Here is a 22,780-nt window from a genome sequence, read left to right on the forward strand (position 1 = left end):
AATGCCCGACTGAGGAGCACTCAACCCAGCTCCTGACTTGCGATTTCCGTTCAAGACTGAATTACCTAAAGGGTGGTTAATTCCAACGGGTGTTTTTCTTTGGGGGCTTCCGAAAAGTCAGCTTAGCCTCTTACCTGCTTCAATTCTCTCCATTTACCCAAGGAGAAAGAAATCCTCACAGGTCGAGGGGAAGGGCAACAATGCTGATTAATTTTACTGCACTTGCTTTGAAGATGCAAAACAAACACACCAAAAATCCCATTTCCACGCCAAATATTAAATTTGGTTTCTCCTCCTCCTCACGCAAGTTCTCTTTCTTTCGCTAGCCCCTCCCCCACGTTTCCCTGCTCTCCTCCACCAGCTGAGCCAGTCCCCTTCTCGGCCCTGGCGGCGCGCGTTCCGGGCCCGGGTGGCCCGCGCCCGCCCTCCGCACCCGTGCGCCCCCCTCCCAGGCCCCCGCGCCCGTCACCCGCACACACTGGTCCACGCCCCCGCCCCCGCCCGCTCCCCAGCCCAGCGGAGCGCTAGGTGTTTTGCCGTCTGCGCCGGGCCGCAGTGCGGCTGCGCGCACTGGGCTGCCTCCGGGGCTGGCAGGGCAGCGGCTGCCGCGGCGGAGGCGGCGGCGGCGGGGCCCCGAGCGAGCGGCGGCGGCGACGGCAGTGTGGGGAGTGGCGTGGAGCTGAGTCTGGGGCTGCAGGAGCGCGGAGCTGCCGGAGTAGAGAGCCCCAGGGGCGAGAGAGGAAGGCCGGGCCGCGAAGTCCCCGAGCAACCATTCTCCTTGGATTTCGGGGCGTCTTGCCCCCCACCTCGTCTTCAGACGCCCCCTCCTCACCGCCCCCCCAGCCCCGGCCGCTGACGGGAGGAGGCGGCATCGGGGGGCTGAGGGGCGCCGCCATGCCTCTCCCGCGGTGAAGCGCCCCGGCCGTGAGCAGCCGCTCGGTCTCCCCGGTGATGTCCCCCAGGCGGCAGGCGAAAGCGACTCACTCGAGCCCTGGGGTAAAGGCCTAGCTTATCCAGCTTCCTTCCTCCTCCCTCCTCCCTTCTCCTCTCCCTCCCCCTTTTCTGTCCTCCCTTCCCCTGCTCCTGTCCTCACTGCCTCCCCTCTGCGCTCCTTCCTCACCTTCTCCCCTCCACCCTCCAGCAGCGATGGCAGAGGAACAACAGCCACCACCACAGCAGCCTGATGCCCATCAGCAGCTTCCCCCCAGCGCCCCCAACTCGGGGGTGGCTCTGCCAGCCCTTGTGCCTGGGCTGCCAGGGACAGAGGCCAGCGCGCTGCAACACGAGATCAAGAACTCCATCTGGTAAGAGGATCCTCCATCGCTGGGGTAAAAAAGCCCAGGCACAATTCTGCTGCAAAGGGGGTGGGGGAAGGCTGGCGACGGGCGGGGAAGCGGAGGAGCAGGCTGATGCATTCATTGATTGTGGGTATCCAGAGTCGGGTGCATATTTATAGGGCCTCTGGAGGTGTGGGGACTTCGCATCAGCCCCTGGTCTCCATAGCCCCCAAATGTTTTTTGGGGTTTTTTTTGCCACCTCTTCAGTTGTAAGTGCAGATAAACAAGTTATTTGTGGTTTTCACTTATGTGTTAGAGGAATATGGGTCGAAATTAAGTCATCTTGCATGATGGTAGCATAAATTTGGGACTGAGGAATGTGAAATGTGTTTACTCCTTTTTGCAGTCATACAGGGAGGAAGAAGTGTATTGTGAATTTTCACCAAACAGACATTGTGCGTAGGAATATTAATAGGCAGCACAAAACCTAATGTGTCTCTTCCTTTCAGTTGCTTTAGCTGCTCTTTCTGGATGTTTTTGCCTTCTTTATTCTGATATTAAATTTCTTTTCCAGGAAGTTTATTTTTTACATTAATTGTGAAGAAAAGGCTTCGTTAGTATATTTTGTTTTAAGGTGGAAGTTCACACTGTAAAGTGATTTTTAATTTAAAAATATCTTTGAAGTAATAGTCTTGCCATTTCGTGTGTCTTTTTTTGAAACCTTAGATGAAATATCCTTTGCTATTCCTGTACTTTCTTGTATGAGAATTGCCAATATTTCTGCATTAAACTATGAAAGACTGATGGCAGTCTTTTAATAATTAAAAACACCGAGTTAAGTCTGTCCTGTTAGAGCCATTGTAAATATTCCTTGAACATGAACTTGGATTGTTTTTATAGAATTCTTCATTAACTGACATTTCTTAAAAAGTGTAGTGCTATTTTAAAAATTGAAAGCAATATTTGGGATTTGGTCTAGGACATTGCTTTTAATAGAAGTTTAAAGATAGAATTAAATGTGGTGTAAGAAAGCTCTGATTTTAAAAATGAAATGTTTCATGTCCATCATTGAATATGACTACTAAAATATCAAAACTCCTTACTTTTATATTGCAATTTCAAAATAAATGTATCATAAAACAGCTGACATTGCAGCACTGTATTTGCACACTTCAAAACAGTGACAATTTTTAAATAACAAAATTAAGATTTGTTATATAGTTAAATAATTTTAATTATTTTCTTGGCATGCATCCAAATTGTCATGATGCTAATATGAAGTAGGTCAGTGCAGGCTTTAATAGTTTCATACTACACAGTAGTTGGCAGCTGAGTATCTTGCTTTCTGTTTTAATTTTAAAATGAAGTTTAAATATTTTAAAGGAGAATTTTTTGGCTTTGACAATAGTCATGTTTTGGCAACTTCACTAGGTCAGATAAATAGGATTCTCGTGTGGGGGGGAGGGGAGCTTTATTTATTAATCAGTGGATCCCTTCACCCCCTTTTTAAAGCTGCAATTTAAAGGAAGAGATGGTTAATCTCCTGCTTACCCTCAAGGTTTCCAGAAACCAGGATGGGTCCCCCCCGCCCTTACTGCCGCCCCCATTAACTTGATGCAACCTTAGTGTACCTGAAATCATCATTGAATTGAATTAATAAGCACTTTGGTTTTTACATTCAGATAAGGGATATCCAACTTAAAAGAACTAAAATCTTTGTGAAAGACAAATTTAAAAAGCTGAGTTAGTTATGTATATTTTATTATGAGAATAATGAGAAAGGAAGCTTCATTTTATATTTTTAAAATGAGTAAGTCATATAGGCAACTAACTGAAGTATTTGAATAACAATGACAGTGGAGTGCTCTTTTTGGTTTTTTGGTAAATCAGGTGATTTAATATTCTTTCATTGATAATTTATGTTTACACATATTACAACTTAACTATGTTGACTTTAATGTGAGAAAAACTTATCTTGAAATAGAGTGCACTTCAGTTTTTGGTACTTGCTCTGAAAAAATAGTGGGCAACAAACACCTTAATCCCCAAATGTACAATTTTTTATCCTTATTTTAAAATTGTAATAGCACACTTACTAGCAATTAATTTTCAACTTCAGAAATCCTATTTGCAAAAATTATTTCTTTTCATCATTTGAAACTTTAGAAAAACACTAGTGATCATAAACAACATTAGTGGTTATATTTAATTATAGTCTCATATCCCCTGCTCCACAATACTGGATTTATATTATTCATCAAGTAACTATATAAAATAAAGACATTAAAAAGTGAAAGCTTCTTCAGTACTATCTAAGAAATAGTATACGTGTTAAATTAAAATAATTTTTAATAGATAAGGTTGCAATTCTTTAGGCATCTCATTTTACATTTTTAAGGCAACAATATCTTTTTATTGTTTTTTAAATCACCTGATAATGTTCTGAGAGATTATCAGTTTTGTACTATTGCATATATCAATCTTTGGTAACATTAATGGAAATTTAAAATTACATTAAACAAATGTGGCATTTAAAAATTATTAAATGGGTTTTGCATTTATGTTGATCAGAGTTTCTAAATTATTGGACTTGCCGATCCAAACAAGTCTGTACTTGTCCTCCTATTCTACAAATATAAATATAGTATGTGATGTAGGCCTTTAACTGGACAATGAGTTATTTATTATTTCAGTTCATAATTATTTATTTTTGTTTGTTAAACTAAAATGCTGTTTGGTAAAAGTATGCCCATGGTAATTTCAAGCATTAAATGAATCTATGAAACTAAGGTTAAGTATTCAAAGTCGAAATTATGGTACTTAATGAGATCAGAAACTATTTTTCTTAAGAATTGGATATATGTATTTTTAAGATAGTTATAGAAAATAAAATGCTAACTTGATAGGGTTGTAATATTTGTGTGGTATATTTATGAATATCTTCAACTGAGGTCCAAGTAATAAGCTTTCACCTTTCTTGATCTTCCTCATCCCCACTCCATAGACAAAGGCCTAGATCACTTGACACTACTCACTTGATAGGAGATTTATTTGCAGAGGTGTGTTTAATATTAGATATGATGTAAGTGTTATGTATGTTTTCTCTAAACAATAGAATTATAATATAAACTTTTTTTAAAAAAAAAGAAAACTAGTAACCCATATTCTTTTTTTGTAAATGAAGACTCATACTGGCAACTTAAAACAACGCCACAACCCAACCTCACTGCAAATTTGTTTAACTTTCATTGCTCCCCTTATTGGTTACCCAGAAAAAGAATACCAAAGCAAGTTTACCAAAGCAAGTTTATCTTCTAATCTCCTAGTGTCTCCGTAGTTAAAAAAAAAAAGAAAGAAAGAAAATTGTGTTTAAACAAAAATACAATTTACTAAGTGCTTTTCTTTTTCCTTTTTGAAGCAGTTTTACTTGAAATCCTGATAGAATAAAATTGCTGTGGAAAAAAAATCACATAGAAAAAATTACATTGCATCTCTTCTGCTTGCTTATGATTAGTTAGGTTTAAGAATAATCATACCTATATGGGTGGGAAGGATTAACAGTTTGCAAATAGGCTGTAACATAGACTATAAACCTTTACCTAGAAATTCAAAAGAAACCCTAATATATTATTGTAGAAAATTCTCTAATACTGTATTTACTCAACAAATAAATTCCAGGATTCTTAAAAGAATTAGTTGTTATCAATTGTTTTTATTTATGTAAATCTTTATTTGCAAGTAAGACCTTGGAAACCATTTCTTAAAACGGTCCTATAAAATGTGTCATTTTTCTACCCATTTTATGGAAACAGATAAATTGAATGACAGGGAAGCTGTATGATTCCTCTGATTAATTATCAGACTCTGGAAGCAGTGCGGAGGCCAGAGCTCCCTGTCTTTATTCAGTCTTGTAAGATGTACAGACTTCTGAATCTGTTCTTTACATTTCGGACTTAAAAGTAAAATTCTATACATGGGCATTTTGAATGTTATCAAAATTCTAATTAGTCTCGAATTGAGTAGTTTTGTTTAACTTTTCTTATTTCTTAATTATAGTTTTGTTTAACTTTTCTTATTAATTACAGTATGGTGATCCTAAGATTTATATAGTGATGCCATATTAGTCCTGATTTCTGTCCCCTTTCTAGAACTTGGTACTTAAATTTCATCTTTGGGTCTGGGTCAGGCAATTTATTACCTGTCTGAGAAATAGTTTTATTCTTTCAACTGCAGTGGGAAACATTTACTGTAAAGCTCATAGCTTTAGAGTTTACTTTAACCATAGCCCATAGTCTTCATTTTGTTTTAAAATTAAAGACTTTCCTATATTTTTGATGAGTTGGTAGACATGCTGTCTTCCCTGAGTTCAGCCTGTCTTCTGTACCAAGCACACCAAAGACTGAAGGTGCTTTTTGCTTGCCTATCTTGAGGCCAGATGTGATGGTTGCATCCCAACATTAAGTGTTTCTGATTCCAGAAAGCAGGCAGTTCCTTGCTTTCATCTATGATTTAAAAACTAATGAAATTGTTTTCTTTTTTTGACCAGAAAGGCAGGTTAAGCAAGTTCGAGCCCCTTGATTCTCTGGCTTTGTTTAGTTTAGGTAACGGATGTGTGTGTATAAATAATTAACCCATTTGCTTTCCCCATTGGGAGGTGTCTTTAATGATGTTATGTACCAAATTGAATTGGTTTCTATATCACTGTTAGTTTTTGGTCATATTGAAGGAAAGGAGTTTCACAGTGGTAGAAAAGACAGAAGTGTCTTATTTGTTATGAAACATGCTTTGAATAAAAACTTACGTCAAATCACTTTTGATATTAGAAAAATAATGTTGCACATTAAACTTATACAAATGAAAGTAATTAAAATAACCATTGTCATTTACTCAAGTCGAGCCCTTTAAGCAAGAACAGTTTAATACTCACCTGAGGACTGGCTATATACAAAATACTATGCAAGAGACTGACATTTGAGGAATGTCTATTCACTTGTAATATTAACCTGAGCAAAATTGTGCAATAAAACATTTCTTTTATTCAGTTAGGAGACCAGGGAAGGAAGTGACAAGTGCCAAAGTGTTAATTGTGGGGAAAGTGGACCTTCGTTTCTTTGTCTAAAAAATGAAAGGTTTATATTAGATGACCTTGCAACAAGTTCTTTTAGCTTAAATTATGACTTGTTACTAAATTAATATTGACAGCAGTAATAAAACATACCATAAGCACAGTGAAGACTAACAGAATTAACTAATCACAGAAACCAGCAGAACATTTTCATTGGACAGATTATTAGGCTTTGTTAATGTTTCCTTTGGTTTCAGCCCTGGAGGGACTACCTGAAGGTGTTATTCACTTATTGTTACCTTGTTTAAGAGTTCTTTTATGTAAGATTCAGTCTGCAAATATTTATTGATCAGGTATTACATTTAAAGTATTCTAAGAGCTTTTGATTATGCAAAAATATGTAAAGCTATGCAGTAATCCCTGTTGTTGGGGAGTTTACTTAGTTGCTAGTTGAGAGATTCCATTGGGTGGTTATTTGTGTGCACGATTTGTTTATGAAGAAGTGCTCAGTTCTTATAAGCACCTCACACAGGATCTCTTTTCTATAGTAATAATTTAATATTTTAAGGCAGTGCCGAATGTTGTATTGTAAATTTGGTTATGTAAATAAAAAAGGTGCATATTCTTTTCAGAATAATTTAGGGTAGGGTTGAGTTTCACAACTTTCCTCTTCATCATTTTAATGCATAATCATGACAGAATGTTCTCTGTATGAAAAACAGGACGATAAGATGGTTATTCTATATCTCTAACCAAACTAGACCAATCTTATCCAATGCCTCCTTTTCCACTAGTCTCTCTATATTTACTTGCTTCTCTTCTGCTTTCTCAGGTGTTCTGAGAGTTTAGGTTAAGGATGAGCAGCATGGACCAATAGGAGGAACAATCTTCCTGCCCTGGGCAGGATAATAAATAAGGAACAATAAGCTCTGAGGCCTTAATGCACTTGATTGCTGACTATGAGATTAAGATAGTTAACACTTAACCTTAACCCACATGAATAAAAACTTTAAAACATGACTTAATTTTTCTTTAAGACATTTATTTTTTTCTATTTCATGGCCTGTGTACCTCCTGTTTATAACAGGAAATAGAAAACAATGACACTTGGTTAATTACACAGAATACCTCTATCAGGCATCTATTACAGTAGTTTCTCTATATATTACAAAAAGTTGCATGAGAGGTGAGGTTTTATGTTCCTCATATCTTAGAACAAACTAAAAATGTACAGGTAGGTATTCCTTGATGTTTGAATCTCTATTTGGTTACCATATTTGAAGTGTAAGAGGTCGGAGGGACAGATTTCAATCTGTAATGTCTTTGAATTTTGGAAGACAAGAATTTATATGGCATGAAATACCATCTCCAAATAGCCTTATCTAAAAAAAAAAAAGAAAGAAGTTACCTAAAACAATTTGTAATCTGTGTTTGGATAACAACAGTTCAGATAACAAAAGATGTTTTTAATACTCATTCCAACACAGGGTTAGCAAATTGATTTGAATTTGCATGCTAAATCTGATTGACTATTGATGGCTACCCGGGGCATGGGGATAGGAAGTGATCGTACATATGGCCTATAATTACCTCCCCTCTTCTTTCTGAAATGTGTAATTTTTAGAATTTGAGCTCTATTGTAGGTAAAGAATCAGATGACCAAAACTATTGGTCATCTTAGAGGGTATTGTCCCTAGGGCTATGTCACTGTCATTTATGATACCTAAATTTAAGATACAAACCAAGCATGGAGAGCACTTAGGTTTCTCTTTGTTTATTTGTTTTTCTCATATCTTTCTGTGACTTTCCTACTTTGATCACTCGGTATTACCAGATAGCTACAAGATGAGAACAGAGGATTACTGTATTAAGTGGGTACTTCAGTTTGCACTATCTATAACCCTTTCTTTGCTTTCGTTATCTCGTTTCTCTAATTATGTCATTGTTGGTCTCTTTACTTGCTACCTTAAAAGCCTCTTTTTTTGTTGTTGCTGATATAGTGTCTAACTTTAAGATTCAGCTCCTGTGCCACTGCCTCAATGGAACTTTTCACATTTCTCAGGGAATAATGAACTGAGTTGTGTAAATTAATTTTTTTTTTGTTTCAGTAATTTAGACTGCCTTTACCTGAGATGAGTCCATTGTAGTGAGTTTTTACTGAATTTAAGTGAAACATTTTTATTTTCTAATACGTAAAGTTCATAGGAATGCAGAGACTGAATAAACCTGAAACAAAGCAAATACTACATAATAAGTAATTTATAATATGACAATAAAATATTATGGACTAGCCAAGAACCTGTCATTGTTTTTGCAGTATATATGAAATTTTAAAAATTTTAATGGAATAAGAGTGTCACTTCAGTGACAACTTGTTTAAAGTTAGTGCCTCATTTAACTGTCAGATTAGTAGATGCATGATCCCTTTTTCTGAGGAGATATTAACAAAGAGTATTTGGCTAAATCCTGTATATGTACATTTCAAAGAAGTGAGAAAGTCAAAGATTAATCCTGAATTTATAGAATCAAGTGGTCAAGGAAAATTGAATTCAGTACACATTTGTATTTTAATTTCTACTACGTACAGACATAGGAAGATTAAACAGTAATAAGACACTATACCTTTAAAACATTTACCTCTTGTATGGTAGTTGTATGCATCATTAATTGAATATAACAAAAGTAAAATTTTGTTAAAAGCATTGCTGGTATAATCAGTGGATATACTTATCAATATGCTTACTGGGAAATGTTTCTTCCCACTAGTAGAAGAAATTAGGTTGAGAATTGTTGATGACAGTAAGCCTTGCCAGTAGTGAGAATAATTAGAGGAAAATAGTTTAGGACAAAATTTGCTTGACTGAGGAGTGGGCTTTCCACCAATCAGAATCCTCTCACAAAGGTAATTTTAATGTACAAAGGCAGAAGAATATAAAATAATAACAGAGAAGAAAAGATAGGGTAGCGGTAGGAACTGAGACAGAGAACCAAGAACTGCTCCTGTAACAGTTTCGGAAGAAGACTGTACCCTGAGTCAACTCTCAGTGAAGTACAGCCATTTCATGAAGAGAATTAGAATGTTCGATGTGGGGTCCCTCATGTATCTCATTCATCCCATATCTTGGCTCCTGTATCTTGGCATCTGTATTTATATACTTTTCCATTATTGGATGCAGTTTGTTTTCTCTCTTTGGATTCAGCCGTATTCTTGTGTTTATGGAGTTTGTTCTCTCACATACCCCATTTCAGTAACCATCATCAAACTGTTCTTTTCCACCGGCTGCTTTTCCTGTAACTTTATATATATCTGTGACTTCCTCAAAACAGCAGCAAATAACTTTAGAGAAAAAATTTTTGTGGTAACACAGAGTTGATCTCTCAATAACCTAAAGAGCTCATTTCTAGACATAAGAGAAAAAACAAGTAGGTAAGTGAATGAAGAATGTAAACACTCATTTTATAAGAAGAATAATATAAAGTTAACAAATATGCAAAAATCTTTACTTTCAATAATAAAAAATAATTAGGGCAGAAAAGTACTATTTATTGACCACTAAGAAAAGATTTAAGAAATATAGTAACTATTTATTGCTAGCTGATCTTCCTGGTTTTGCTTTCTTCCTTATTCCTTTCCCTCCTCTCCAGTACCTTAATTTCTGTCTCATTGTATGGTATGTAAGCCCACTCATATTTTTGGTGGAATAAGTTTGAACATTTTCAAAGTGTTAACTGTGTTTGCACCTAAATGCGGGAACAATGTATGATATTTCCCCCCTACTTTATTGTATTCTCCAAATTTTCTTAAATGAGCAAGTGTTATTTTTAGTTTGGAAAAATATCCAGACAAGTAAAATAATGCCCTTTGTCTACCCTGCTGTTCTTCCTTTTTAGCTGACCTCTGTCCACCCCCACTCAGCTAGATCTTGTCTCTGCTCTTGCACTTTTTAACTCTTGCAGTCTGGCTTCCTGCTCTTCTTGCCAACTCAGTGGGGTTTTTTCAGTCTTTATCTTTGATTGTGTCTCTAACTTTTCCTCTTGTCACTATGATTTCTTTGCACTTTGGAAACTCTTATTCCTTTTTGGGAACTGTCTTTATATCAGCTACTCTGCCTGGCATTAAGGATTCCACGGGCAAGGATATGAGATCCCTGTTTTCATGGACCCTACCTCTGATTAACATTTTTCCTGCTCTCTTCCTCTAGATACTCTTTAAGTTTGAATATCTAGACACTTATTTCTCAGCCATCCATTGTTTTCCTTTTTGCACTTATCTGCTAGTTATGAAATAGATGGGCTGAACAGAAAACTCACCACACCTACTCATTCATTCATTCACCAGAGTACATGGAACTACCACTGTCACCTTAAACTTGTCATTTTTTTCACAGTAACCTCTTTTCTGTGCCATGATGCCTTGTTACCTCAGTTTCCTTTCATGTGTAATTCTACCTCTTTTAATAGTAGATATCATTATTCCTTCATTCTGTCAAGCTAGCAGTATTGATTTCATATTTGATTTTTCTCCCATCCTCAATATTTTAACAAGTTGCCAACTTTGCATTGTTACTTAAATTTCGTCGTTTTCCTGTGTCTCTAGGACTTCAGTGCTTTACCATCTTATTCCTGGAATACTGCAGCAGCAACGTAGCTGCTCTCTGTCCCTGGCCTTTCCCCCCATTGAATTATGCTGTATACTGCTGCCAAAATAAATCTTCTAAAACATCCATTTTCATGTAGTTGCCGTCTAAAAACCTGTAACAGTTTCATTTTGCCCACCATGTCTAAAGATTTCCATCAGGTCTCAAAGGCCTGTATAATCTAGCCCCATACAGTCATTCCAACCCTATTTCTTGCTGTTTGCCGGCATTCAACTTTAGTTCAGTCCAGCAGGCACTTCACTGTCTGCCTTATGTTTTGTCATCCTGCTTTCATTCCTGCTTTCTGTCTTTTCTGGAATCTGCACTTCCCTGTTTCCAAATCCTACTTAATCATATTTTAACCATTTTTGAAGCCACTGTACTATGAAACATTCTTTAGCTACTCTAATCCACATTGACCTTTTCTTGACCTCATGTTATGTAGTGAGTTCTGTACAATTAAGCACTTAAACACGCTTAATTTTTGTCCTATGCTCTTTTAATGAGTTCTTGGAAGCTAGAAGCAACACCTTTTCATCTTTTTCATTTAGTAGTAGGTACTAGTGAATACCATTTTTGTCTACTATATTCTCAGGGGCACTTTATTTTTTTTCTTTGTATTAATGTTTCTATATTTGATATTTTTAATGTAATTTTCTCTTTAAATAAGTTATTAAACTCATGCTGTGTTTTACAGAATAGAGGGCTTTTATAGTAGTCGATTTTTTTAAATTGCATTGATGAAACTGAAGCAATCATTTATTAGTTTCAGTTCTAGTCAAATATCTTTCACTATATATCTAGGTTAAAAATGTATGTCTCATGTGAGAGCCATTGTTTCTCTCATTTTTAAAATACTGAGCAGATGACTACTACACTGTTCAGTAACCTTTCATGAATAAGTATACAATAGTATTTAGTTAGAGTTTTGTGGACTGATCAGCTATCTGTGTCCCATCCTAAGAGGTAAACTTGGAATTTTGAAGACCTCTTCTCCCTCCTTAACATTGAACTGAAGATAGGTTCTTTAAAGTTTGGTCTTGGTAGAGGGTTTGACCTGTTTATTTTAGGAGCCTAGACATGAGGCTAAGGTAACCTCTTGAGTCATGGCCAAAGCCTGAAGGTGGACAGCAAAGGAAACCTGTGAGTTAAGGGATTAAATAACTGAGGGAGGTGGATTTATCTAGAGATGACTAGAAGGAATGACTAAAATAGGAAAACAATTTTGAGGTCCTGAAGTGATTTGCGTCCATAAAAACAGGCTAGTCTGCTAGGGCTTTCTATCTGATATAGACCCTTTTTTGTGTGTTTTTTTGGTTATTCTTTGTTTCAGAGAGGTACAACAACTTATCTTTAAAAACCCTTTTTAAAGATAAGCTTAAAAATGTATTTACATGATGCTACTGGGTTTGTTAAGAGCAATGGTTCTTAAATTGTCATTAGCATCACCTGAGGACTTGTTAAAATGTAAATTTGGGGGCTTCACCTCAGAATTTCTGTAACAGAAGCTCTGGAGGTGTGACCAACAGTCTTTGTTTTACTAGCCCTTCAGGTGATTCTCATACTGAAATTTGAGAACCACTGGCTTAGAGGATATATCTTCTAATACATATTAAGGCAACATGCTCCAGCAAAACTTTAGTATTCTTAATCTTTGAGTACCTCAGGTAGAGTTAATAACTCCTTTATTTTAATTTTCATAGTATTTGAATATAATTCAATTATAGCATCGTTTACACTGTATTGTAAAAGATTTCCTCTAAATTGAAATTGTTTGTCTCAGTATGTTAAATGAATTAGTGTATGAATTGATGAATAAAAATTAAACAGTGCATAGTCATCGTTGCACTCAGCCCTGGTCAATTAAAAGACACACACATACACAACCAGTGATCACATGTGCAAGAAAGTATTGGATGAATAACCCAGGAGTCAGCAGGCCTTTTCTTCAGAGGGCCAGATAGGAAATATTTTTGGCTTTGTAGAGCATAGGTCTCTCTTGCAACTACTTTAATCTGCTATTATATCAAGAAAGTAGCCATATACAATATATAAATGAGGGGTATTTGTTCCACTGCTGGCAGAATTTGGCCTTTGGGCAGCAGTTAGTGGACTCTTGTATCTCATTGCCTGCCATGCTGGGAAAACTATTCAAAGGATGCAGATAATGGTTCTCAATCTTCACTCCCTTTTATTGACAAACAATGGATGATAGTCACCTGCTTGGTATTGTCTTGTAATTCTCCCTTAGGTAAACCCACATTATGTGTAAAGCATATTAGAATGCAAATGAGTAGGAATTATATTTCAAAGATAGCCTTAACTCAGCTCCCAGTGATGATAGTAAAGTATATTGACTTCTGGTTTCTGCTCTGACACATAAAAAGCTTGGAAGTCTTCACTCCTGTCATCACGAGGAAAAAAAAGCAGAACAAACAGAAAATCAACAACTCCTCTTAAATCCATCAGAGAATTGAGGTAACAGACAAACTGCTGCCTGGAAAACTAGAGACAGGCGGATACAGAGAATCACAGCTTACTGTTGGCAGCATCCCTGGAATAGCAGTGCGAAGCTAAAGCCACTACAGGTTGAAGCACTTTAAAGTTTAATTGATGAATTGCTGGAAACTCAGCCTGGGCTAGCTTGAGAGTGTCCTAGTCTTATGGAAATCCCCACACTCTCCTGAGTTTTACCTCTAGGAGTCCTACTAGGCTTTCCCTGTTAAGATGGAAGTAAAATCTCCTACTTCCAGCATGGGGGAGGGGGGGAGGTAGTGAGGGGAAGCAATGGTAGAAGGGGAAAAGTAACCATTTTGAAACAACCCAGAGCTCCTTCTTTTTAACAAGGCTTGCCTTAAAGGAAACTTTTACCAGAGCCTAACCAACTAGGGCTTTACAAAAGCCTCATTGACCTGCGGGAAGGGCAATACCCAGTTCCAGAACCCTTTAGTCTTCCATATGGGGGAAGGGAAATACCTAATTTGGCTCACTGAAAGACTAAAACCTAATCATAGGACAATAGCTTGCCTACCCGCCCCACACACTTTATCATCACATCAGTAGGGCTCCTGTATAATAATAGGATTACTGATAAAAACAACCATAAACCTCAGACCTTATTTAAGGAGTCTCTTGAGACTCCCAAAGAGAACGTAGGAAACAAAAACAAGGACATTAGAGAAAATATTAGCCTCAGACACCACAGTAAACACAGACTAACTCCTAGCCAGATAAACCTAAGACTTCACACTAAAAGCCTGTCTACCTCAATTCCTTTTACCCAATACTGTCTGACTTTCAACAAAAAATTATAAGGCATGCTATAAAGCAAAAGACACAATCTGAAGAGGTAAACCAAGCATCAGAACCAGACTGATATATGACACAGGTTTTGGAATTATCAGACTGAATTTAATATCACTATGATTGATGTGCTAAGGGCTCTAATGAAAAACGTGGAAAACATGCAAGAACAGATGAGTAATGTAGCAGAGAGATTGAAACTAAGAATCCAAAGGAAATGCTAGAAATCAAACTCACTGTAACAGAAATGAATACCTTTGATGGCCCATCAGTAGACTGACTGGACATGACTGAGGAAAGACTCAGTGAATATGAAGGTATGTCAATAGAAATTTTCTCAGTCAAGAATTGAGGCAGTTTGTTACTAGTAGACTTGCTCTGCAAGAAATGTTTTAAAAAAGTTCTGTGAAGAGAAGGAAAATGGCATTTCAGAAACTCATATCCACATAAAGAAGAGTAAGACGTAATAAATAAAAATAAAACTTTTCAATATTTAGTTGATCTAATAGATAATGGTTTGTTAAAAATAATCTGGTGATTATAGCTTATGGATAAGCGAAATGAATGACAGCAATGTTATAAGGGATGGGAAGGAGGAATTGCGAATACTCTTAAAAGGTAGTTGCACTAACTGAAGCAGTATAGTATTTGCAAGTGGACTTGGATTAGTCATAAAAATACACTGCAAACCTTAGAGTAACCACTGAAAAGATTTTAAAAGAAGTACAATTGATATGTTAAGGGAGCGGAGAAAAAAGAATTATATAAGATACTCCAGTAAAACCAAAGAAGGCAGAAATAGAAGACCAAAAAAGAAAAGAAAAAGCAATGAATTGTAAACAGTTACAAATATGGTACACATTAATCCAGCTATATCAATAATCACTTTAAATGTGAATGTTCTAAATATACCAATTAAAAGACAGACTGTCAAAGTAGATTGAAAAAACAAGATCCAATTATATGTTGTATATAAGTATATCACTTACAGACTCTTATACTTTATCATTTAGTAACAAATTGTAACATACTTCAGAACCTTTGCTATAAAAGTTGCAAACAAATCGGGAGGTACTTAAGTTATAAAGAGCTCAAGGGAAAATGGTCATATTTTGTGCCCAGTTTTATGTACAAACTTTTATTTCTTCTATTTAGAATTAATTTTACAAGTAATTATTGAGCATTTCTTATGTAGAGTCTGTTTTTTTAACAAGCTTTAGTGAGATAATTTGCATACATTAAATTCAGCTGTTTTAATCATACAAGTCAATGGTTTTTGGTATATTTATAAATTGATACAATTATCACCATGATGTAGTTTTAGAATGTTTTGATTTTTTTAGAAAGTAGTTGAAAAGTGAATTATATTGACAAAATTGATTAGAAGTAGGTTATTTAATTCCGGAGGTTCAAAGGCAGTAGGAACATTTTTTGTTCCTACAAAACATTGAAGTGTTTTGTTTTGACATGTTAGTGAACCTTAACAATAGGACGTGGATTTCTAGAAACTCAAAAGATGAAGTTGCTCTTGGCTCTGTTCTTTTTCTCTACCATCTTTACTTTATTCTCTATGGAGTAGGTTTTCATTACTTTAGATGTGATTTTTTAAAAAAGCTTCTATGTAGATACTGCTAAAAAAATTGTCTTAAGCGTTGCCTTGAGTTTCATTATAACTGGTTAAATACTTGTGTGAGTCTTCCTGTGGCATACATTATTTTCAGACATTTCTACTTTATGTAATTATAGGGCTGTCACTTTTCTGTAACATTTTGAACCATTGAGGTGATTGTACTTTCTTAAATTAATTTCCTCTTTAAGATGGTTAGAAAATTTCACTGCCAAGCATAAAAACTTATTAGAGTAACTTTATTTATAAAATCTTACATATTTCATAGTTTTAAATGAAAACAATCAATCATAAAGAGTCTGCGTAAGTGGTATAAGTGATTATAATGCATTCTGAAGTTAGTTACCTGGGTTTGCCACCTAAGTCATAACTTTTTGAATTTGTTTCCTTTATCAGTAAAATGGAAATAGTAATAGTGCTTCTTTCATAAGTTGGTTGTGAATATTAAATGAGATAATTTATATAAAACATTTAGTGTAAGTAATCAGTAAATGTTGGCTATTATTTTTTAACCACAATAAAATTAAAAGAACTTTTTTACTTTAACATACTGTCTGTTTACAAGATTTTATGATTACTTTGGTTTTTATTATTATATTACTGTACTGCAATAGGAGTCATATTGATATTTGAAGGAAGAGTTTTCCAGACAGAAGGACTAGCAAATGCAAAAGTCCTGAGAAGGTGACCCCAGGAGGCCAAGTGGCAAGACTATGGTAGAGTGTAACAGTGAGGTCAGAGGTAGAATAGAGGCAGATTTGTGTAGGGCCTTGCAGATCTGGTAGGCACTAAGACTTAGGCTTTCATTCTGAGTGAGATGGGAGCCATTGGAAGGCTCTAAGAGATTTGTTAAATTTCTTTATAATTTCTCATTGGGGAGCGAGGGGAGGAGAAAAAAATTTGTGATATCACTGCCACATTTTTTTTTTTTTGAAACCTCTGGAAGTCATGACATGTGAGATCAGTGTAGCCTGACTTCCTGTTGAAAACAGTATTAGAGAAGGTCTGGCATATTGACAGCCTATATACTACTTAACTGTGCTCCTTAAGGCTTAATTTGGGGGTGATATGATTTCTTTCTTGAAAGCCATTTCCAGAAAATTCAAGATTAACTATGCTTTTATGTTTATTTCAATTCTTTAAAAAATCTTTTTTATCACTTTTTTTTCCCCAATCAGAAAAAGTTGAAAATCACATGATATCATTTATATGTGGGATATAAACCTAAAAGCAACAGATGAGCAAGACAAACAGAGACTCATGGACATGGACACCAGAGGACTATAGACTAGTGGTTACTAGTGAGGTGGGAGGGGAGGGTGAAGTGGGTAAAGGGGACCAAATATATGGTAGCTGAAGGAAACTGGACTTTGGGTGGTAAACACACAATAGAATATACAGATGTCAAATGATAATGTACACCTGAAAATTATATAATTGCATTAGCCAATGTTACCCCAATGAACTTAAAAATTAATTAATTAATTAATTAATTAATTAAATAGTGGGTCTTAACAGTGTGTATTTACAGTTTTCTCTCTATATTACTTTTCTTGCTCCATCTTTGCTTCTAGCATATTTAAACCGTGTTTTTCTTTCTCAGTTCTTTCATCACTTTTTTTCCCCTCTAGTTCCGCTTCTGAAGTTAGCACATAGTATCTGTTGTCACCTGTCCCTAATCTATTCCTTGCTTTCTTTCTGATTTCTGTCTGGATAACTAATGTTGGATGTCTACACTTGTACTTTTTTTTTAGTCTTTATAGTTAATCACCAATTCCTCACTTCTCCTTCTAGTCATTAGTTTAGGCAGACTCTCTGCAATCTCAAAATATCTGCATTGGTCTATTATATCAGAGGTCCCTAACCTCTAGGCCCTGGACTGGTACTGGTCTGTGGCCTGTTAGGAACCGGATTGTACAGAAGGAAGTGAGCAATGGGCAAGCGAGCAAAGCTTCATTTGTTTTTGCAGCCACTCCTCAACACTAGCATCACCACCTCAGCTCCACTTCAGATCATTAGATTTTCATAGGATCACCGGTCCCTGGTACCAAAAAGGTTGGGAACTGCTGTGTTATGTCCACTGCTTTATACTTGTATTTTGTAAATGTGGATCATATAGTCTAAAACAAGATACATAATTTCCAGTGAATTATGAAGAGAAGTCATTCCTCACAGCGTTCCATGTTAATACAGTACTAGGTGTTTATAGCAAATAATTCAGAACCTCCTGGTTGTCTCCTTGAATTTTTTCTCCATCCCCTTTTTGTTTTATTGTCTTCTCTTCTCTTATTCTTGTTCTTTCCTCCCTCTTCTTTTACCTTTTAACTCTGTCTCCCACCTTCCATTCTCCATTAAAAAAAACACTTATCTATATAATTTATTAAAATGTTATGTCTGCGTTTCTTACATTTAGAATCTGAGAAGTTGACAGCTTTATATTTCTTTATCAGGTTGTTTGGAAGCCTAATCAGGTTGTTTAAGAAAAGATGTGGTGAGCCTCTGATATGAAAAAGATTATGCAAAATTATTTAATAATGTACTGTAGAGAAAGTATGAGGCGGCAGGCAAGTTTAGCAGAAGGAGAGGATTGTGCTAGGTTGATTGCTTGCTTGCTTTAGTCTCCAGCTATAAGGCTGCCAAATTCCGAACAGTTGAAGACAGAGAGGAATTAAGCTGAAAGGACGCTGTGAGATTCCTAATTCCTGAAGTGAGATGTGAAATGTGGTGAAGTCTCTAAAGTTTCAACCTGTTTGGATAGAGGTAGAACTTATGTCTTGCTTTATTTAAATAATAGAATAAGTTCTCTATAGTTTTTGAAAATCATTTTTTTTAAGGAAATTGGAATGTGTTTTCCAGCATTTGCAGTGCAGTATGAAGAACTTGGATGGTTCAGCCAACTGCTCTCCTGGAGGTAGACAATGAACTATGAGGGACTATAACTGAAACCCAGCCAGCGAAATCCAGTTTTATAGGAAATCATTCTGAGATGTCAGTACTATAATATGTTTGCTGGTTGATTTTGTAGCTGAGGTTACGTCTGATAACCTAAGAGATGATATGGGCTCTGGAGTGATTGTGACAGATTGAAAACAAAACAATGTATTTTGGACCTGCATAGTTTTGGATTGCAGTTGTTCATACCCTGAGTCCCAAATTTAAAACTGTTTTACTTTCAGTAATATTTAATAATGAAACCTTTTTTATTATTGTCACATCTTGCTTGTTACTTCATTCATGTTCTTTTTAAAATTTAAATTCATAATCAAGTTGTATTTCAATTATAATACAAATATGTAAGAAAGAGGGCATCACAGATCAGCATGAAGATCATTTAAAAAATGATATTAGTTTGACTGGTTAAATTTAGAGCCTCAACTCATAGCAGTCATCAACATGGTTCCATCTTAATAAATGGTTTTAAAAAAAAAAAAACCCTGGGATGATTTTTTAAGAGCCTAGAACAAAATAGAAGTGAATTTCTGGTGGACTGAAAGGTTTTTTCTATTAGAAGTATTTCAGGACAAACCAAAAAAATTTTTTACTAATTAAAATCAAAAAGGAAAACCTTAAGTATTCAATTTTTTCACCTTCTAGTCTAAATTAAAAGACAAATTAGAACAATAAAATTTGAATGGTTATGCTGCTGTTAAAAATGTTCAAGGAGAGTAAAAGAATAAAATCTTTTTGTAGAATATTAGTGAGATAAAAGAGCAGCATAATTACGTAGTCTCACACATAACCAAACACATAGGCATACACACACACACCCCCTAATCTTAGAAAAAGTGAATGGGAGAAAAACACACCAAAATATTGCCTTTTAATGTTGGGAGTAGCGATATGGGTGATTTTCAAAATAATTTATTTTTTATGTATTTTTGAGCCTTTCTGAAAACAATTTACTTTAAAAAATATATTTTTAAATTGCTTACAGAATCAAGTCCAAGCACTTCATAATTTGTTTCCAGCTTGGCTTTCCAGCTTATCTTCTCTGTCCTCCTTTCTCTTCACAGTGTCTCTAACACGGATTAGCACAGTGCTTTTTACAAAATTTTACAAAAATTTTAATGTCAATACCTTCAACTTGTTCCATTTCACTACATGGCCCACCACATCTTAATTGTATTAGGTCCACCTGTATCACATGTTTAGGCTGTATGCCTATCCCTAAAAGATTTCTTTCCTGCGAACCCCTTGCTTAATAGATGTTTTAGAGTATTAGTGTTCTTGCAAAGGACTGTTGTATAGTTTTGCATCTCTCTCCCTTGGCTTTGGCTTTACCCATTAGTGATAATGCTTTGCTTTTCCCTTTGCATATTCAAAGACAGCTTTCAAGACCATAATTAATCTACCCCAGTTTATTGTATTCTTTCCAGTTTTCCCCCCTATTTTTACCTTATTCTTTCAGTATATCACTTATCACAGTTTGTACCTACTATGTTTTTTTTAACTATGTGTGTCTTTCTTTCCTAGTAGATAACTGAGCCCCTGAGGAGCAACAACCTTATCTTATTCATCTTTGTATTTCCCAGAGTGCTATGTTAGCATATATTTATGGTCTTAAAGTTGACTTAAGTAATAACTTACCACAGTCTGAAGCACTAGTCAGAAAGATTTTTAGTCCATTTACCCATATGCTTTTCTTCTTGTTTGATATGTAATTTTAATGAACCATTTTTTTATATCTTAAAAGCAAACATGTTAATTGCAGAAAATGTAAAAAAACGAAAAAGAATTTATTTCCATTATTTATAAAACGTGTTTCTTTTGATTCTTTTTTTTTTCTATAAACAACTTTTTTGTTAGTTTTGGTCTATTTTAAATCATACTGTATAATATATCCTTCCTTAATATTCATCTAATAATTCATTCAACAGATATTAATAAGTATCTGTTACTATGCAGGTATTCTTTTAGAACTCAGGTTATATCAGTAAACAAAATAGTCAAAAATTTCTGCTTTCATAAAGCTTGCATTATAATGAAGGGGGACATAATAAACAATAAATAAAACATATATATTCTATGTGATATAATGGTAAATTCTCTAAAGAAAAGCAAAGCAGGAAAAGAAGGAGTATATATGTCAGCGAGAAGATGACAATTTTAAATAGGTTGGTTAAGGGACCCTCACCAGTGTAACATTTGAATAAAGACCTGAATTTATGGAGTAAGCCATGTACATATCTGAACATAAAGTATTTATAATGGTAGAACCTAAATGTCCAACAAAAAGAGAATGCTTATTATTTTAAAATTATTATCAAGATTATGTCGCATGGCCATAAAGAGATCCTGTTGCCAGTTAATATATAATGACTTGGGGAAAATGCCCACTATGCATTGTTAACTGGGCAAAGCAAATATAAAACTAATTTCACCTTAATATTAAAAAAGATTTTTATACACTTGTATATATACAAATATATGACTGTAATTAGAAGAAAATACACCAGAAGTTAGCAGAAGTTCTCTGTGGGCTGTGATCTTGGTTTAATTTTTTTTTTTTTTATTTCTCAGTTTTCTTAATGATTATATGTTATAATTTTTTAAAGGCTTAAAAATTAATTTTGATACATCTTAACTTTCAGGTCCTGCCGTAATGGAGTAATGGGTATTGAGCTTATCCTTTCTCCATAATCAACTCTAAAACTGGATAAAATATATGAAGTAACTGGAGCTTTTCTTAGCATTAGATACCAAAGCATAATGCTGTGATATTTTGTTGTTATTATAATTTTTTTTATTTTTGAAACAAATAGTTTTTAGATGTTATTTTTTCAGCATGCAATTTCCACTCTCCATGTCTAGTATAGAATAGAGGAGGGTTTGTATTTATAGAGGTGTATTTTGTATATATAATAGAGGTATTTTAAACCAAGAGTTGACTAGCTAATTCATTCAGAAAATATTGTTTGCTCACCTACTATGAAAAGCATAGTTTAGTTCTGAAAATACAGTGGGAAATCAGTTAGACTACCCTTGGCATTACTTTTTCTTCTTCATTTAACCTGTTAACCCCCTTACTGGTTTTTCCCACCACTACCCGCCTGCCTCTGGCTACCACCAATCTGTTCTCTATGAGCTTTTTTCTTTTAAGGTTCCACATGTAAGAGAGATCATACATTATTTGTCTTTGATTTATTTCACTTAGCATAATACCTTTGAGGTGCATCCATGTTTCACAAATGGTAAGATTTCATTCTTTTTTATGGTTAAATAATACTCCATCACATATATCACAATTTCTTTATCCATTCATCCAACTTAGGTTGTTTCCATCTCTTGGCTATTATAAATAATGCTTCAGTGAACATGGGGGTGTATGTATCTTTATGAGTTAATGTTTTTGTTTTCTTTGGATAAATACTCAGAAGTTGAATTGCTGGATCATATTGGAATTACAGTACCAATTTATAGTCCCACCAACACTACAGAAGAGTTCCCTTTTCACAACATCCTCACCAGCATTTGTTATCTTCTGTCATTTTGCTAATAGCCATTTTAACAGGCGTGAGGTGATATCTCATTGTGGTTTAGCTTTGCATTTCCCTGATGATTAATGATGTTGAGCATCTTTTCTTGTATGTATTGGCTTCTTTGGAAGAATGTCTATTGAGATCTTCTGCCCATTTTTTAATTGTATTGTTTGGCTTCTTGTAAGGGCTCTGATCCTTAAGAAAAAGAAAATCCAAGAGGCAAACTCACTCTAGCTTTCCAAAATACAGCTCAGGGAAGTAGAGCCCAAACAGACACCAAAAATCTAGCAAGATGGAGGAAGCAGTGATTGGAATGCATGGCTGCTGAAGCAACTGAAATTTGGGGTACTAGAAAGGAAGAAGGTTCTTGGAGAAAGAGCTTCAGAAATCTC

General features: G+C 35.5%; 1 protein-coding gene across 4 annotated transcripts in view; it reads left to right on the forward strand.

Moving 5' to 3' along the window:
* Positions 1 to 571: 571 nt before the first annotated feature.
* RFX7 (regulatory factor X7) overlaps positions 572 to 22,780 on the forward strand; it is a 112,040-nt gene continuing 89,831 nt past the window's right edge. For 2 of the 4 annotated variants that reach the window (XM_039865514.1, XM_039865515.1), the window contains exons 1-2: positions 664 to 996; positions 1,145 to 1,304. In XM_039865514.1, the coding sequence (XP_039721448.1) occupies positions 952 to 996; positions 1,145 to 1,304 (205 nt within the window). In that variant the 5' untranslated portion in view covers positions 664 to 951. Of the gene's footprint in view, positions 997 to 1,141; positions 1,305 to 22,780 lie in introns of all 4 variants that reach the window. The other 2 variants (XM_039865513.1, XM_039865516.1) reach the window with 2 other exon arrangements.

The sequence above is a fragment of the Pteropus medius genome, unplaced genomic scaffold (assembly GCF_902729225.1).
Source record: "Pteropus medius unplaced genomic scaffold, Ma_sr-lr_union100, whole genome shotgun sequence".
Lineage (NCBI taxonomy): Eukaryota > Metazoa > Chordata > Mammalia > Chiroptera > Pteropodidae > Pteropus > Pteropus medius.